This window comes from Cavia porcellus, unplaced genomic scaffold (assembly GCF_034190915.1).
Source record: "Cavia porcellus strain 051 isolate PalLab524CR breed Dunkin Hartley unplaced genomic scaffold, mCavPor4.1 scaffold_27, whole genome shotgun sequence".
Taxonomy (NCBI): Eukaryota; Metazoa; Chordata; class Mammalia; order Rodentia; family Caviidae; genus Cavia; species Cavia porcellus.
Window position 1 is genome coordinate 2,933,736 of NW_026947510.1, and position 13,481 is coordinate 2,947,216.

General features: G+C 51.1%; 1 protein-coding gene across 2 annotated transcripts in view; it reads left to right on the forward strand.

Annotated features, from left to right (window-relative positions):
- The first annotated feature begins 219 nt into the window (after positions 1 to 219).
- Kcna6 (potassium voltage-gated channel subfamily A member 6) overlaps positions 220 to 13,481 on the forward strand; it is a 41,239-nt gene continuing 27,977 nt past the window's right edge. For both annotated transcript variants that reach the window (XM_063237724.1, XM_063237723.1), the window contains exon 1: positions 220 to 5,413. In XM_063237724.1, the coding sequence (XP_063093794.1) occupies positions 812 to 2,401 (1,590 nt within the window). In that variant the 5' untranslated portion in view covers positions 220 to 811 and the 3' untranslated portion in view covers positions 2,402 to 5,413. The remainder of the gene's footprint in view (positions 5,414 to 13,481) is intronic.

A 13,481-nucleotide genomic window follows, 5' to 3' on the forward strand; every position in this document is an offset into this window, starting at 1 on the left:
AAAGCCAACTGCAGAGTGCAGGGGGTGTGGTATTAGGGTGCGGGTGTGAGCTTAGGAGGTGAATAGGAGTGTGTGTCCGCCAGAGGCGCGCCAGGGGAGCGCGGGAGAGGTTGCGGGGAGGTGAATATGCGCTCCAGTGCAGGGTTCAAGGAGGCCCCCCTTGGGGCGAGGGGTGTGCCGTGGGCGTGGGTGGGAGGGGCAGAGGGCGGGGCCTGACACGTCACCAGGGGAGGGTGTGTCGGGAAGGACCGGTTGAGCCGAGCAGAGCGGCGCCTGCAAGAGGCTGGAGCGGCGGGAAGGTGGGTCCCGCGCTCCGGCGCCGGGGCAGCCTTAGGCCCTCTCTGCGCCTAGGAGCCGCTGCCGGGGGGAGGTGGCAGTGGTGGTAGCTGGAGCTTCGACCTTGACCGGACCGAGCCCTGTGGTGGACGCAGGGTGGAGGCCGAGCAGGCCGGCTGCAGGCGCATCTGGCGCTGGGCACCTAGGTCGGCCGGGGTCTATAGTCCGGAGCTGCAGGAGCAGCGCGGCGGGAGCTGGGCGAGCCGGCTGGTGCCAGGCGGACCGCGCCGGGAGCCGGGCCTCGGGAACGGGGAGGGGCGCGGCCACGCGCTTCCCGGCGGCAGTTTCTGCGCTCCAGCCTGCGGCTCGGGCGTCCCGGGGACTCCGGCACGGCGGCGGGGCTCCCGACGGCTCAGGGCCACCTCCTCTGCCCGCGGGTCACCGCCCACCCCAGCCCCACCCTCGCGGCGCCAGCCTCCCGGTGCAGCCGTGGGCGCCGTCCTAGGGGCAGAGCGCGCCCCAGGAGCGCGGGGACATGCGGTCCGAGAAGTCCCTCGCGCTGGCGGCGCCGGGGGATGCCCGGGGTCCGGACGGGGAGCCGCAGGACGCCGCAGACTTCCCTGAGGCTGGCGGCGCCGGGGGCTGCTGCAGCAGCGAGCGGCTGGTCATCAACATCTCCGGGCTGCGCTTCGAGACGCAGCTGCGCACTCTGTCGCTGTTCCCCGACACGCTCCTGGGGGACCCGGGTCGCCGCGTCCGCTTCTTTGACCCGCTCCGAAACGAGTACTTCTTCGACCGCCACCGGCCCAGCTTCGACGCCATCCTCTACTACTACCAGTCCGGGGGCCGCCTGCGCAGGCCGGTCAACGTGCCCCTGGACATCTTCCAGGAGGAGATCCGCTTCTACCAGCTCGGCGACGAGGCTCTAGCGGCCTTCCGGGAGGACGAGGGCTGCCTGCCGGAAGGTGGAGAGGATGAGAAGCCGCTGCCCTCCCAACCCTTTCAGCGCCAGGTGTGGCTGCTCTTTGAGTATCCCGAGAGCTCGGGCCCCGCCAGGGGCATCGCTATCGTCTCCGTGCTGGTCATCCTTATCTCCATTGTCATCTTCTGCCTGGAGACGCTGCCACAGTTCCGGGCAGAGGGTCGCGGGGGAAGCAGTGATGGTGTAAGTCGAGTGGCCCCAGCTTCCAGAGGCAGTCAGGAGGAGGAGGAGGACGAGGATGATCCCTATACCTTTCATCGTGGCATTGCCCCAGGAGGCCTGGGGACAGGGGGTTCACCCTCACTCAGTACTCTTGGGGGCTCCTTCTTTACAGACCCCTTCTTCCTGGTGGAGACTCTGTGCATTGTGTGGTTCACGTTTGAGCTCCTTGTGCGCTTCTCTGCCTGCCCTAGCAAGCCGGCCTTCTTCCGAAACATCATGAACATCATTGACTTGGTGGCCATCTTCCCCTACTTCATCACCCTGGGCACGGAGCTGGTGCAGCAACAGGAGCAGCAGTCAATGAGTGGAGGGGGTGGCCAGAACGGGCAGCAGGCCATGTCCCTGGCCATCCTCAGGGTGATCCGCCTGGTCCGGGTGTTCCGCATCTTCAAGCTCTCCCGCCACTCCAAGGGGCTGCAGATCCTGGGCAAGACCTTGCAGGCCTCTATGAGGGAGCTGGGGCTGCTCATCTTCTTCCTCTTCATCGGAGTCATCCTCTTCTCCAGCGCCGTGTACTTTGCAGAGGCTGATGATGGCGATTCACTCTTCCCCAGCATCCCAGATGCCTTCTGGTGGGCAGTGGTCACTATGACCACTGTGGGCTACGGGGACATGTACCCCATGACTGTGGGGGGCAAGATTGTGGGTTCTCTGTGTGCCATTGCTGGGGTCCTCACCATTGCTCTGCCCGTCCCAGTCATCGTCTCCAACTTCAACTACTTCTACCACCGAGAGACGGAGCAGGAGGAGCAAGGACAGTATACCCATGTCACTTGCGGGCAGCCCACGCCCGACCTGAAGGCGACTGACAATGGACTTGGGAAACCAGACTTCTCTGAGGCTGCCCGGGAACGGAGACCCAGCTACCTGCCCACTCCACATCGGGCGTATGCAGAGAAAAGGATGCTCACTGAGGTTTGACCTACGTCCTGCAGGAGACCCAGGTCTTGCGGGAGAAGGGACGTGCTGAGCAGACCATCTCTGAGGCTTAATTCTCATCTCCACAACTCTCCCCCTTGACTCCTGCCCCTAGATCCTATACAAGGCATCCAGGCAAGGCAAACACTTGGACTAACAGCCTTGTTGCTTGATCCCTGCAGCATTCAAGGTTCATCCACCTGAGTGACATTTTTGAAATTCCAATGGTGCCATCCAGTCATGTCCATCTTCTGTCACATGGATGAGATGTACATTTAAATCTGACCTTCCCTGAAGACTCTGATTTCTCATTTCTGGGACTCCTAGTATCTCTAGGAAGAGCCATGTCAATAGAACAGAAGCCAGCCATACTCAGGTCCTGTCTGTCTCCATAGTGTTTGTTTTGAGGCATGCACTTGTCTTACCTTCTTCTGGTCACCCAGTACGTGGTACCTCACAGGAGCTGGAGGACGGAAACAGTATTCAACTTGCTGTTTTATTCCTGTACTCTGTAACATCTGCCGACCATCCTGCAGAAGACACTTGCTAGAGCATTTAGCTGCACAGCTTTAACGTGTATTAGTTTTGGTGGAACTACAGAAAAATACAGTTAAATAAGACCATTTGAATTTTCCCAGGTGTGAGCCTGCATCAGCAGACACCGGTGCTTGGCTGAGACTTAGTCCTCCTCATACTCATCCTTGATTGTCTCTTGAGCTTCCAGGAAGGCTCTTTCTCAGAGCCAAATACTCTTTTGTGCAAGTGCCTTCCTGTGCAGAGGGATTGGAAGAGAAAACCACAGAGCCAGGAGAAATGGCTGCATACGGACTTGACCACAAACCTGAACTGTCATCTTGGAGTGGAAGCGGGATCTGACTGTAGGCAATAGTTTTTCCATGATCATTTTCCCCAACCCTCTCGAAACCCTCTACCCTTTTTCCAGGGACTCTGACTTAAGGTTGCAGTGGAAGTCTTTCTAAAGCAACCTCACCTTCAATCTGCAGAGTCGAAAGCACATGTTGGCTGCCAGCCTAGGCTTCTTCCCGTTTCATGGGCAATAAGGTATGGTTTAGGGTCAGAAACACACAGCACTCCTCTGCTGACAGCCCCACTGCTCTTGCTGATGAGGCAGACATTCTCCTTGCCTGCCCCGGAGCTGCGCGTGGTCTGCTCTGCCTGCTAAGGTAATGTGGGGCACCCTCCTTCCATCCGTCCCAAACCTCTATTCTCCCTCCTGGTAACATCACTGTTCCTTTTTTTTTTTTTTTTTTGCCTTTCATGAACTGCGCTGTACCACTCTGATCTCTCCTGGGTGCAGTTCTGAAACCAAAGGGACTGTTAACACATTTAGAATTTTCTATCTATGCTGTAAGACTCTGATGAGAACGTGGTTTTTTTTTTTTTAGAAAATTATTTTTTCGAAGAGTGACAGCTCTTCCAGGGACAGCTTTTTGAAGGTCCACTTGAGGGGCTTCTGTGAGTGCCAGATCCAAATCTGGATTTTGCTGCAGCGTAACTGTGGTGAGATAGTCCCTCTTTGTGCCTCAGTTTCCCTGTCTATTAAATGGGAACATCAATGTCTTTCCCTCCCTACCTCATGGGGAATGTCAATGAACTTATCCAGGAATCCGGGGAAGACACTATGCAATTATAGTAATGAATTTGATTTTTAGTTATCACTTGGTCTCCCTATCTTCCAGGGGCAAGGTTTCCCTCTAAAGGTTCTGCCTTGGATTAAGAGCCCAAGAAATACACCATTAGTTCCTAAATCTCTCCTTGTTCTCTTGGCCTGGGCTTCCATATTTTTTCTTCAAAATGGAGAATGCTCTTTATATAGATGTGGTGGGATCCTTCTAGGGATGGAGGTCATCTTGCTTGGGAGCTTGCCTTTCCAATCCTGAAATATAGTAGGACACAAAGGTGTTTGTGAATCAGAGGCCAGAAAGTGCTCTTTTTCCAAATTGCTTCAGTGACTCCTGGCTCTTTAGTGGAGAAGGGCCCACTCCAGGGGCCAGTGGGATGCTCCCAGCTGAGGGTAAATGTTGGAACCTGGGTCTGTGTATCTCTACATGTGTGTGTGATCATCCTCATCACCATCCCTAAGCAAACATTGCCTTTTCAAGTCAGAGCATGCCTGAGAGTAGAAGGATTGTGGAAAGCCAGGCTCTCCAGGGACTTTGGTTGCCGTAGCAACCTTCCAGACTGTTCTCTCTATCTTCTGATTCGAGTATCAAGGGAGAACACATCACATCTTTCCAGCTTCTCAAATGAGAGCACTCCCCATCTATTGGTTTAGGGGCAGATACAGCCAAGACAGGGGCACAAGAGCTTGGAAACTGTGGAGAAAGCTCACCCCCAACACTTCTCTGGACCTTTCTTCTTGGTTTTCTCATGAAGACCTCGAGCTGCCTCATCTTACTCCTGAGTATAATATGCTAAGCAACTGCCCAGTTGAATCATTGTCAATATTATGATTTTAAAATGACAAGGGAGTCTTTGAACAAGACAACTTATTATTCCTCATTCAGCAGCCACACTGGGTTTTGCTGAGAATAATACTAGTCTTAGGTATCTTGGAGTTCTCAGCTCCTCAGACAGAGGCTCTTCTAAGCTCTCAGAGAGACGGAGGAAAATGAAACTCCTTCCTCCCGGGGAACAGTCTGGCTCCTGAAAAAACTCTCATAGGTGGTCCTTCTTGAATCTCAGAAGGAAAACAGAACTGGTGGCTCCACTTGGTTTCTATGTAGGATTTTGTTCTCCCTCTGGCCTGGGGCATCTCCATGTGGATGTGAATATCAGGAGACTGTGCACTGTTTGTTGCTGTGACAGCGGGCACTGGCAGTCACGGCTGCCAGGAAACGTGGAGTCCATGCTATCTTCACACCCGACTCGAGCCAGCGGGGCTTCCAGAGGACTTCCTGGGACTGCCAACCTCGACCAGTGATGAAAGCTGCTCCTCCTGCCTGGGTATCCCCAAGGAGCAAGGAGGGACAGCTGGCTGCTTCTGCACCTGAGGTAGGTCCAGCTGTGGGGGATTTTGTCCGGGCTCAGTCCTATAGGCAACGTTAGAGCTGGGGGTGGTGGGGAGAGAAGCTGGGGGCGTGTACCCATGGAAGCTGGGCTGCCGTGGCCTTTGCGAGTGGCCACCTCGCTCGATTTCTGTCTCCGGCTCCATTCACTTTCGTTGTCTTTTCTCTTTCTGTTTTCTCACAGCAGCCCCATCCCTGACTCTTGCTGTCTCTTTTCCTCTGCATCCTTTTCCTTCTGTTTATTCTTCTTTACCTCTTTTTATCCTCCTTTTCTGGTTTCCTGAGTTCTGATTTCTGTCTCTTTTATGGCTTTAAACATCTCTCTTTCTCTTCTTTCTTTTCTCTGCCTCTTTTTTAGGGGGAGAAAGGTTGACAACAGCTTTGGCATTTCTGTCAAGGTCACACCTTGAGTGTCAGGACAGCTGTGATTCAGGGTGTTAGCTGAGGTCAGTCTCCAGCCACTGGATTTCCTTTCTGACATGTCAGGATATCATCCTTTCGTTCCACACTCCCTGGAACATGTGAGGATGAGAGAGAGAGAGAGAGAGAGAGAGAGAGAGAGAGAGAGAGAGAGAGACAGAGACACAGAGAGAGAGACAGAGAGAGAGAGAGACAGAGAGAGAGACAGAGACAGAGAGAAAACACACAGAGAGAGAGATGGACAGACAGAGACAGACACAGAGAGACAGAGACAAGACAGAGAGAGAGAGACAGATAGACAGAGAGAGACAGACAGGCAGCCAGAGAGAGAGAGAGAGAGAGAGAGAGAGAGAGAGAGAGAGAGAGAGAGAGAAGAGAGAGAGAGACAGAGAGAGAGAGACAGAGACAGAGACAGAGACAGAGACAGAGAGAGAACACAAAGAGAGAGATGGACAGACAGAGACAGAGACAAGACACAGAGAGAGACAGACAGCCAGAAAGAGAGAGAGAGAGAGAGACAACCAAAGAGAGAGACAGAGACAGAGAGAGATATGGACAGACAGAGACAGAGAGAGAGAGAGAGAGAGAGAGAGAGAGAGAGAGAGAGATCCTGATAAGTAGCAGGTAAACATCCTGCCGCATAGCACTGGACTATGCTCATCATCTCAGGGTCCACTGAACTTGAGAGCTTTGCAAAAAGCCTGGAGACAGAGGTGCAACAGGGAAATAAATGGAGTAAAGCAGACTGAGGAGAAGACATTAGAGTGCAGTTACCCTGAAAAAGCCTTAACGCAGGGCTGGCTTGATAACTCGTCGCTTGAAAGCCTGTGTAGCCTCCAGTCAGCTCTGGCTGGCTGCTCAGATGGCAGAACACAAGCGCAGGTCACCATGCTTGGTGACGTGCGGTGTCGGGACACTCCCTGATGAGGCAGCTGGAGGTGCAGCATGTTTTGCTGTCCCTGCTGGAGGCTGCAGAGTACAGGGTTAAGTCTCACCTGCACCAGGACCGAAGATGGCCCTTGCTGCCCCCAGGGGGCTACAACAGGGCTGTTGAATCAGCATCAGATAGTTTTTCTTGGGGGGGGGATGACACAAATGTTTAAAGGGAATTATGTTGATAGTCATAGAATTTTTAAAATTAATCAGAAAAAGCATTTAGTGGGCGGCAGTGCAACACCGGTCTAGTGATTTAGGGGGGTCACACTGGGGTGGGGGGAAGGCATGGTTTTGCAAATCAAGAAAGTTAGTGCCTCCAGAGGTGGACCAGACTGAGTAACTGATAGTGAAGGATACAGGTTATTTCTTTCGCCACAGAAGGATACTTCAGGGCTGTCTGCCATTGGTTCTTGCTGTTTCTCTATAATACCAGGAACAGATTGTGTGTGTGTGTGTGTGTTTTCATCTTGACAATCAAAGTCTGGTGGGATTTACATGCTTTTCATTTCTCTAAAATGTAACAAGGAATTTTTCTGGCAAATTAAGAACGTAATTAGTATGTGCTGGACAAATAATCAGCGTGTTGGACAGGACTCACTATGCACAGGTAATGCAGGAGCTTGCTTGAGGAATTTGCACTTTGTTGGCCAAATACATAGATAAATACTACCACAAACAACCCCAAACCCCCACCTAACTGCTGCACCTGCAAGCTCTGAATTCCTTAAGACATGGCATAGAAGCTGAGACTTTATTTTTCCCATTCCTTGCCTGACATCCTCTGCATGGTGGTTGTTAACCCTTCACTGTGCTGTGATGAGAATCCAGCAGTCCTGAGTACTGTAGACAAACCAAAGAGGGGGGGGGTAGCCTGCTTTTATCGTTCCTTTTCCCTAGTATCCATCAGGCCTTGTTCCTGTTGTTATTTGCCTGTGCCCACAGCACCCCTTTTTTCCTTCTTTGGGGCTGTGCTCAGGTGGCACCTTCTGATCCTCCTCCCTGGCTGAGCCCTTGCTTTGGGTGGCATTTCTGTTGCTCTGCACTTCTATGTAAATGCCAAGATAGATTCCCAGAGAATATCACCCCCACCCAGGGCAATCCAACTGGAAGTGCCATTTGGCTGTGATTGGTTGACTGTGTTATTGCCATGGGAAGCAAAGTGTGGTCTCATTGTAGGATGTCACGGTCACTTAGGGGAGGAAAAGAAAGCTATTAATTTAGCTGTAGGATTCTTCTCTGCAGCGCCCTTAGACCAGCCTGCACAGATATCTCTTGGCAGAATAAGTCCTGGAGCATGGGGGGAGGGAGCAACACAACTTCCAGTCTGGTCACTGAGAATAAAGACAGAGGGGCATGTGGTAGGGGTTCCTGCTCTAGGCTTGAGGTCCCTGGGGGCTGGACAGTGCCTTGTCTGTCACCTCCCTTTGCTCTAATTTGAGAAAGTGGCTCACCCTGCTTCTTTGTCCCTTCTTGGTCCTCACACTCTTGCTTTACTTGGTACATAAAAGGGAGCATAGAAACCTGCCCTGCCACTGACCACTTCTGAATGGTTACCCAAATAGAGTGGGGCTCTCTCATTCCCAGAACAAAAGAGAAAGACAGGCCTGTACCACAGCAAATCATTAGCACTGACCTAACCTTGGCTACTGCTTGATCTATTTGAGCCTTACCCCTATTGGGGTTTCTGGCGTTTTTTAAAAAAACACAGCTCTGACTTCATTGTTGTTTCTATAGGGAGAACCCCCTTAGAGGGTCATGGACCCTGGCAGGTAGGCTTTACTTGCCCTAGAAGACATTCTGTACTTTTCAGTAGTCTCTGCTGTAGGCTGGAGGGAGCATAGACAGACAAACAGACAGACAGACCTTTGCTCTTGGTGAGAGCAGAGCCGACATTTCAAGAGGAAATCGCAGCCACATAGTCTGTTGGTTGGTGCTGCTATTTTTGACATGCTCTCTGTTCTCCCAGGGCCTGACAACCACTGTCGCCAGGAGACAGACAAACTTGCTCTTGGCAGCCGAGAAGGAACTCAGCAAGATGGTCCTGTGGCTGGTGGGGGAGGGCATGGCATTTTCCCCTCACCTCCAGGAAGCCTGGCCCCTGGCCAGCATCCTCAGACTCAGGCTGGGGGTGTACATCCCTCTCCCAGCCCTGCTTTGCAAACTCCCAGGTGAGCAGACTCCCACCAGGGACAGGCAGGCCACCGCTCTCATTCACAGGCCCCTGCAACTGCTCTCTCCTCTCTGGAGTCACAGTCTACAGCAAAGTAGTGAGGCGGATTGTGGCGCTCGAAAGGGAGCTCAGGAGGACTTCTGCTGTGATGCTGCAAGTTTTGAAACTGCTCTAGGTGCCTCAGTTTCCCCCTCTGTCAAATAATAACAGTAATCTTATAGAGTGGTTTGGAGATTAAGTGAGTTAATATATGCACAATGCTTACAATGGTAAGCACTATATAAGGGCGGAGTACTAGGGTCATTGCATTCCTGCAAGGGGATGTGGCAGGTAGACAGGTTGTTCTCCTCTTTGGTGGACAGGAGCTATTGAGCTCAGAGGGTTTGTGACAGGTTCAAGGGTGCATGGCTATGTGTGGCTCATCACTGATGGTACAGAATGGAATGTAGTGAGGGTCTGTTTGAGGTTGAATACGTAAAAGTGGAGTTGTGGTGTGTAGATGTTTATAAAGGCTTTTTAATTTATATACCAGTATGTGTCTGATGGAAAAGTCCAATTACTTGATACCTTTCCCCACATAGGATTCCAAAATACATGATGATATCTGTGTCTGTATCTATACATCCATATCCATATCATCTGTATCTATCTGTATCCCACATCTTGTACGTGTGGGATATCTTTCTGTCTTCGTCCCTGTGAGTACCATTCCCTTCTCTCTGGTCCTCATCCTTACCACTGATGCTGTTCCCTAGTCACCTTGCTGTTCTACCGTTTCTGCTAAACTTTGGTGATGAGGGCTCCCCTTTCACATCTCTAGGGTACCTTTCTGTTTCTCTTCTTCTTTTAAAGCAGAGGGGGTAGAAACCTCAGAGTTGGAAGAGGCAGGCTTTCCTTGCATCTGTGAATCTCCGTCCACCTCCTCCCTAACTAAACATCAGCTCCTGCAGCACTCCATGATGTCCTGGCACCGGCCCAGCATGCAATGCCTGACCACGGCTCCCTCCCATGGCCCTGCAGTTTGCAATTCAGGACCCGTATGACATCCCTGCCCCCTGCACCATTCCTGGCTTGCTCACCTTTGGAGATAATTTGGGTCTGTACCTCATTTAACCTCGCCAAGCTTCAGTTTTGTCATCTGCAAAACAAGGTTGCTGTCACCACTTGCCCCTTCTCGTTATAACGAGGGTTAACCGAGGTACCAGTTAAAGGGTTAGCAGGGTGTGAATTCTGAGCAAAGCCCAGCTCTGAAGAGAAGAGGAGCCCTTGGTGGCACCAGTGACATTGGGTACAGGATGGAGTTGGGGCTACCTGCACTCTCAGAGAAAGCCAAGGTCCCTGCCAGTGTCAATTTTGTTCTCCAAAACAAATATTCAAATGAAATATGATATAAAAATAGACTCTAGGTTTCTCTCTGTTTTACCAGACGGCCCTTTGCCTAGAGGATTTACAGCAGGATTTCTTTAAATAATTGCACCCAAGATGTGAGTTAATATACAGAGATGTCCTCTAAAGAAAGGCTGGAGGGATAGAATTATTGGTAACACTACTTTTCAATAACATTTCTTTCCAGCCACACTAGAATGGGGATTTGAGATTAGTCTGTTGTTCATGCACCAGGGCATTGCCAAGGGCAGCAGAACTGGATATTAAAGCTGGAAGGGGCTTCAGATGCCTGTCTTAAAGGGGGAGACTGAGGCAGAGAAGTAAAATGATGGACCCAGTGTCACACAGGTACTGAGGCACAGCTGGCTCTGGGACCCACATCTGTAGACTCCAACCCCAGCATACTCTTTCGCAGCAGATGCAAGCCTAAGGGTCACATTGGCTTTGTTTGTTTGTTTATTTTTTTAATGAATGACTTCATTCATTTTCTTACCCAACCAAACACCTTAGCATAGGAAACAGAACTAAGTAATTCTGAATTTGACTCATCTCTCCCCTGACTTTCCAGGGTATAGAGGCAGCTAGAAGAATCCACAATAAATGACCAGTTTCTGAATTTCTAAAGAATTGTTACACTAGTGAGGACTAAAGGTGTTTTCACGGTGGACAGAGAAACCATGCCAGGACTTTCAGTCTTAGTGTTAAGAGGTTCTTAGCCTTTCAGGGCTTCACTTTTCTGTTAAATTTAATAACTAGGCTGAAGGAAAATGCCACAGATTGGAAATCAGGGCAGCAAAGGGTTATTTGGGGCTTCTGTCCTTGATAGAGGAAGGAAGGAATGTAGAAAGTTAGGCTGTTACTCAGTGGTGCCAACGTCTGATGCTCTGGGAACCAGAAATGCACGCTAGACTTCTCTGCACTTTGTTATCTTGGTGGAGAAGGAGACGTTCCTCCTGGGTTACGCGTCATTTTTATAAATCACAGGACCAGGGCTGGAGGAACAACGTTTCCAGCAGCCACGGTCGCTGAGCTGTAAATCAGACAGGCGCGGCATGGCTGGATAGAGAAGGAAGGTCTGTTTCCAGTAGAAGACAGCTATCTGTGCTTCAGTGGAGGGGTTCCGGCCCTCCGCCCCTGTAGGGCACACACATATGACCTATAGGAGCTTTTACAGCACAGCATTACATAAGTATAAAAATTCCCAGTGCCAGGTGTTAGGATCCTGGGCTGGGTCCCCCACTCCACACAGAATAGAAAAATCTCACGTTTCACACCTTGTTCACAGGAAAGTACTTTGCACCCCGGGTTCCTGGTACAAGGAGCCCACAGAAGACATCCTGTACCCCTTGGTCAATGCCCAAAAGTCACCAATAACATCCTATACCTACCTTCTCTCTCCTGGCAAGTCCCCCAATTTTTACCTCTCTCAGCAAGATCTCCCTCTTAACAAAACCTCCCTCTCCCCTGATTAAACTCTCCTATAAACTATGCCCTCTCCTTCACTCAGGGCCTAGGGTCCTTTTGCCCTTGGCCCGACCGCACTGGTCTGCAATACAGTCACTGCTGTTTGCTTCAACCTCACCTGCCTCAGTGGTCCCCATTGTGCCTTGGTTTGCCTAACATCAGGCATGGTAGCACTGTAATCCCAGCACTCTGTGAGGCTGAGGCAGGAGGGTGATCTAAATAGAGCTCAGTCTGGGTAACTCACATCTTAATGAGACTTTATCTCAAAATAAAAAAAAATAAATAAAAAGGGCTGGGGATGTAGTCCAGGGAAAAGGCTCTGGTTCAATTCCTAGTAACACACACACACACACACACACACACACACACACGCACACAAATTCAGAAAAGCAAATCACAGAGGTCCCCCTACTTTAAAACTGTAAGGGTTGCCCTTTACAATATGTCCTAAATTGTCAGATCTGACCTGTTGAACAAAGATTATGCAACATTAAGCAATCCTGGAAGATTTCACACACGGGCCTGGATTTTTGATTTCTTTTGAAAAACAGAAGTCTGAACAGGCTGCTCCAACTCTGGTTGGCAGGAGCCAAGCCCTTGCAGCCCCTCAGTAGGGGTTGGGTCTCCTGCTTTCAGTGGCCCTGATTCCCAATCCATGGTAGCTTCCTTCCTGCTCACTAAATCTAATAAAAAGTCGCTGCTGGAAGGTTCAGGAGCCTCTTACTCAAGTGACGGAAACCTGGTTGTGAGCCTGTTCCTGAGCCTCCTGGAGGCTGGGTCTGGGGCCACAGGTGTCACACAGTGCTGATGGGAAATATTTCTCTGTCCGCACTTCTCCCAAGGGTGAGAAAATGGAAGACCAAAGGGCTGGTGCCCCGCACCCCTCTGCAGAGCGCTCCTAGGGGGACTCCGCTCTGATCAGCTGTGGAGGGTTAGGTGAGATGGGGGCACAGCAGCTGCTTACAGGATAGTTGGAGTGCAAGTGGAGGCCGAGAGCTCGGAGCAGCCAGGTGCCTCTCCTCTCCCAGGCTGTCTGGAGAGAAGAAGTGTGCATGCAACAGGAGTGTGCCGTGTCACAGCCAGCTGAGCAAGTGGGCCGATGTGAGGTGAATTTAGGGTTTCCAGCTACAGTGATTACTCCGACAAATCAGTCACTTTTTCACCACTCTAACAAATTCCTGAGACAAATCAACTTCTAGAGAGAAGAGGTCTATTTTAGATCATTGTTTTGAAAGTTCTAGCCCATGGCTGAGTGGACACATTATTTTGAGGTCTCTGGTGGGCAGGGCTCACATCATGACAGGATGACAAAGATAGAGAGAAGACAGGAGAGACACAGAGGAGAGGTAGAGAAGAGATGGAGACATAGAGGAGAGAGAAGGGAAGAGACAGAGAGGACATAGAGGAGAGAAGGGGGAGAGACAGAGAACAGAGAGACAGAGGAGAGAGACAGAAGAGACAGAGAGGAGACAAGGGAGAAAAGAGAGAAACAAAGAGACAAGAGACAGAGGAGAGAGAGATCCCACTGTCCCCTTCCAGGACGTACCTCCAGGGACCAGAAGACCCCCCCTCGCTCCACTTTTTACTTCCTGTTGTCTCACAGTGGAGGCCAGGTGAGGACAGTCTTTACTATATGACCTTGCAGGCCATTTAAAATGAAAACGACATCACAGCAGAT